This window comes from Elaeis guineensis, chromosome 6, assembly GCF_000442705.2.
Source record: "Elaeis guineensis isolate ETL-2024a chromosome 6, EG11, whole genome shotgun sequence".
Taxonomy (NCBI): domain Eukaryota; kingdom Viridiplantae; phylum Streptophyta; class Magnoliopsida; order Arecales; family Arecaceae; genus Elaeis; species Elaeis guineensis.
Window position 1 is genome coordinate 721,782 of NC_025998.2, and position 4,918 is coordinate 726,699.

Sequence of the window (4,918 nt, forward strand, 5' to 3'; positions counted from 1 at the left end):
GCAAAATATCCCCAGAGAATGGATGTGGGTATCTTCTGGATGATGGGCATCGCTCCAAGACAAGCGCCCACCAGGAGGGACTGGCACAAGTTGCTCACTCTCTGCTCGTTGACCCGAACTGGCAAATGAGCATCTATGGGCTTCTCAGGGTCAAATTTACCTTCATCTTCTCCTTCACCACTTCCATTTTGCAGAACCCCATCCTTCAAGTCCTTCAACTCTCTATCTATCGACACAGTCTGCATAAAGAGGTGGTAATAAATACGTTAAGCAGCTGCTACGAATGTTTTTTTTTTTTTTTTTTTCCGATAAGGGAGGCTAAAACAGCCAGCCAACCAGAGATCTCAGTTTAGATTCCCCAGAATATTACCTTCTTCTCTCTCTCATGCTAAGATGGGAGGAAGCCTGGCCAAAAATCAGGCTGAGGCTGGGATGGAACCAAGCCACAGTGACTTTACCAGCTCAATCAGTTTGCACGCTTGAGAAATAGCTATTCTTGATAACTTGAAAAGAGAAATAAGCTAGTTTTACTGACCACTAAAGGTGATCAGATTCTAGAGAAGCACCGAATCGAAACTAATCCCTTGCATTGATTTATTAGCCGATAGAAAAGGTATAGAATGGGGGGAATTCTGAAGATACATATATCAAAGACGGTAAGCTGGAAAAACCATGATATATATTATTGCAATAGCCCTATACTTTACGGGGCAAGGATGACCGGAGACCTGTCTACGGCCTTCATGTATCACAGGATGTCATTACTTACATGTTTATGGCCTTTGTCCACTTCTATAAACACCTCTTGAATTTTGCCATATATCCCTGATTTGCTAGCATCTTGTTTCACGCCTTCGTTTGAAGTCTCGACCATCTATTTGTGTATCAACAGTAAGTCCGCAACCATAGCAATTAAAAAATAATAATAAGATAAAAGATTAAAAAAATAAAAAATCGCTGAAATTACAGATCAGTGAGATTTATACATACCTGTCTCTTAAGTACAGCTAGGCTCTTGGTATGCATGGGTGACTGCGGCAGAACCCCATTTGAAGGAGGGATTCCGAGCAACCCACATATTAAAACCTAAAAATACAAATTGAGTTTGGTGACAGGCCGACCATCTTTACGGACGTCAAAAAGAAATACTAAATAAGGGAGCTACTGATAAATGCTGACAATTTTGAAAGACGCATATGGATGAAGAGGTAGAAGGCAGGAGCCACATATATACCATGAATCCGAGAACCAAAATGTCATAATGATAAGCCGAAGGATTTTGGAGATTGAATTCTTTTTGCTGAGCCATCTGTGAAGCCACACTGTGGTCGAAAAAATAAAGGCCCGCAACCATCACAGCAGGTATTATGGCAGCAAATATGTAGACCGGCGGAACCGACAGCAAATCCTGTAATTATTTATGAAACATATGATCAGCTCAGTAATTTGTGAAAGCCGGAGAAACTGGACATGCATGGCATGAAATAACAAAACAAACGAACATAGTTTGTGAGAAAAAAAAAAATACAGATTTAGTGAAGAAAACAAGCAGAAATAGGAAGACAGGGTTCGATCGGCATGAGCATACCTTCACTACAGTCCAGTGTTGCAACGATTTAGGTTCCCATGGAAGTGGACTAAAAAGCCTCCTGGGAACCCCTGAAGGAACATTGTTCGGGACCGCATAAGACAATGCCGTCCACACCAGAACCATGAAAGTGACCCCATAGTCCGCTACGAAGCTTCTAAACCAGCCTGCATGCAATAGTGAGGACGACCAGTTCGTACGTATCAGGAAAACTTATAGCAGGAGAGGTAGGGAGTCTCGGTTGTTTCACAGACCTGTGCCATATCGCCATGCCCTTGCCCTCCTGCTCTTTAAAGCAGTATACAGCAAGCCGATCGAGAATATGATCCCCAGCAATCCATTCGTGTATTGCCATTCGAACTGCTGCACTGCAGGTAGACTCGGGTCTTCACCTTCTGATGCGCTAAATTCACTCACTACGCCCTGTGACCAAAAAAAATTAAGATTTTCATCTTTGTTATTCGATTTGGTATGGTGGAATTAATTACTTCTTCTGCGGTTATTATAATTTACCTTAATGGCTTGTTGAATGAAGAGAACAGAGATTAACATCCCAAACAGTTCATCTGCAATCCTAGTAAATCTAATAATAACAGCACTGGCATTAAAAACAGCAAGGAGAATCAAGATGCACGCTGTCCAGATACAGACCCTGCATTAGATAAATAAATGTAACCATAATCAAATAAGCCAACAAGAGAAATCTGCAACCAGACTAGTGCGTGCGTGTATGTGTGTGTGTGTTTTGAATTCATTTGCGCGCATCACCATCCACTCCAGGCTAAAAACAGATGCGGTCCGAGATCTTCACGGCCTTTGGCAAACTCGTACAAATAAGAATACATTATGACGGTGGGCTCTGCAACTCCTAAGATCAACATGGGCTGGCCACCAAGTATTGAGTGTATGATGCCACAAATAACAGTTGAAGTTAAAGTTTCCACCGTGCCAAGCGTTCCTTCTGCACGACGCCAAGTTACCACACAATTTTCTCAATATCAATTAAGGCATCATTCTGTGTTGTATACGAGCAACTAAAGCTCAATATGTATTTCTGGCTTGGACCCTTGCAGGTTTAGGATATATTTAGTTACAGCTATATTGCTTCTATCAAGAAATGTACAGCTATTATATTGGAAATTCTATTAGCGCACCTGTGTCCTTCATTAATTGCTCTCCAAATGCTATGACAGGAAGAGCAGAAGCAAAAAAGATGTACACGGTGGGGGCCAGTATCCTGATGGATGAACAATCAATGTATCATAAACCAAATAAAGATTAGAATTCTAATCCTTATTGGAATGCAAAGATGTAATTGTCATTTATTGGACATGCCTGAAGCCTGAATTGAACCCACCAATCCAATCTTGCTTGTAGCACGATACTCTTCCTCTGATATCTTTACTAACTCCTCTGAACGGAGCTTTAATGGGATCCATTTTTCTGAAGCCAAGAACGAGAAAGGACCAGCTTTGGCAGCATACATATCATAGAAAAGTGAAAAAAAAAATTTAAAAAAAAAAGGAAAAACAAGAAAAAGACCTCTTGTAGTATAATCTGTTAATAAAAATTAGCTTCACAAAGGCAGTAAGCAATGAACTGCACGAAGAACTTTGACAGTTGCTTGGATGAACTTTGGCAACTAAAGAAACTAAAGGCTTGTGATGTGCGGATATTTCTACAGGATTGAACTGCAAATTCTGTAACAATTGGACCTATTGGCTATCCATCTTTCATTTTCTAAGAGCCTATTCAAATCCTGTCTAGATTCTAGCCTTTGAACTGCAGAAAAAGAAAAAAAAAATCTATGGAGGAGCTCTTTTTATTCTTCCCACAAAATTTAGGGTGGGTGGTATTTGATTGATACAGGATGATGCTTACATGATCTCTGCCTAATCTATAAAAATCCTACAAAATTTTGAGTCAGATTCTACAGAAATATCCAAACTGGCCCTAAGTTATTTAACAAAAAAACGTAACTGCTTCCATTTTGTCAAAAACGACAACCAAAACAGCAGGATTGCGATAAATTGCATAAGAAGCACCAGAGAACCCTGATATTGACCCATTCCATCCAAGACAACAACCAAAATATCAACCCACCACTCCCACCAACAAAAAATAAAATAAAAATAAGACAAAGGAAACGTGGATTTGGAACCAAATTGTCGGAACAAGAAGAAGATTCCACAAGGAGTACCTTGCACTTCAATGCCAAACCGAGATGGATGACTTTCGAAACTAATTAATTACCAAAAAAAAATCGAGATAGAGAGTGCGGGGAGGAAAACGAAAAGTTAGATGCCTTGAGGCGCGCGGAGTCGGGTATCGCCGGAGAAGGGGGGAGCGGATCTCCCTCTTTTCCCCCTTTGTCTTAGGTTCCGGTCGGTTCCGAAACAAGAGGGAGGGGAGCCGGATGCCACCCCGGCTGTCCGGCCCCCGCTCGTTCAAAAACGAACAAAATCCCGCGAGACGTGGTGGGTCCCGCGTTCTTTGCGGCGGTTCTTTTATGACAGCGGAGTTCCTAACGCACGAGCGCGTCTGAGCCGTTTGATTTAACTGAATGAATCCACGGGGTGCTCAGCGGATCAAAGGTTCGTTTCTCTCTTAATAGTCCCGCCCTCTGTACAGGGAATGCGAATGCAGCAGCAATTCGCAGATCATGAATCGATCCTTTTCTTTTCGGTGTTTTGTACATAATTAGCTTTACGTAGTCTACGTCATTTGCTATAGGCAGAAATCTATTTGCGCAAGATGGGCTATCTGACATATATAAGCACGTATGTACTCTTACGTATGTATATAAGTATATATATATATATATATATATATATATATATATATATATGTGTGTGTGTGTGTGTGATGTGTGTGTATCGGTTTGCTCTTTAAATTTTCATAATAGATCCATCTAAATTAATACCCAACATAATAATAACTCAATATTTATAATTTCAAACCCAAACCAATAGTCAGTTATCGACCCCTATTAACGCCTCTATGCCTGGCCCAATTCGAGACAATATCTTAATTTACACCTATGTCGAAATCCATAGGTCTTCATTATGAAGTCAAGTCAAGTCCAGGTAGAGACTTAGATTTGAAATTTTTGTATATTTTTATCTTTTTAATTTTAATTATATTCGATATATTGTATTACTTCATCGATTGGGTTGTTCTTTTAAAAAGAATTTTGGATTCATCGTTATCACACCATACTTATTACTATTTTTACTTTAGCATAATTAAAGTTTTAATTAAATATCAAGAAAAAAACATATTGATTTATCTATTCAAATACATCAATTCTTTTCAAATTTTTCTTTTCAC

At 39.8% G+C, this 4,918-nt stretch overlaps 1 protein-coding gene across 1 annotated transcript in view; it reads right to left on the minus strand.

The window, feature by feature from the left end:
* Window positions 1–3,992, minus strand: part of LOC105047771 (boron transporter 4) — a 5,799-nt gene extending 1,807 nt beyond the window's left edge. Inside the window, 11 exon segments of the mRNA XM_029265343.2 lie at window positions 1–239; window positions 770–874; window positions 991–1,086; window positions 1,235–1,408; window positions 1,589–1,755; window positions 1,843–2,011; window positions 2,102–2,240; window positions 2,357–2,549; window positions 2,743–2,825; window positions 2,924–3,031; window positions 3,789–3,992. Of these exon segments, the coding sequence (XP_029121176.2) occupies window positions 1–239; window positions 770–874; window positions 991–1,086; window positions 1,235–1,408; window positions 1,589–1,755; window positions 1,843–2,011; window positions 2,102–2,240; window positions 2,357–2,549; window positions 2,743–2,825; window positions 2,924–3,027 (1,469 nt within the window). The 5' untranslated portion in view covers window positions 3,028–3,031; window positions 3,789–3,992.
* Window positions 3,993–4,918: the final 926 nt, after the last annotated feature.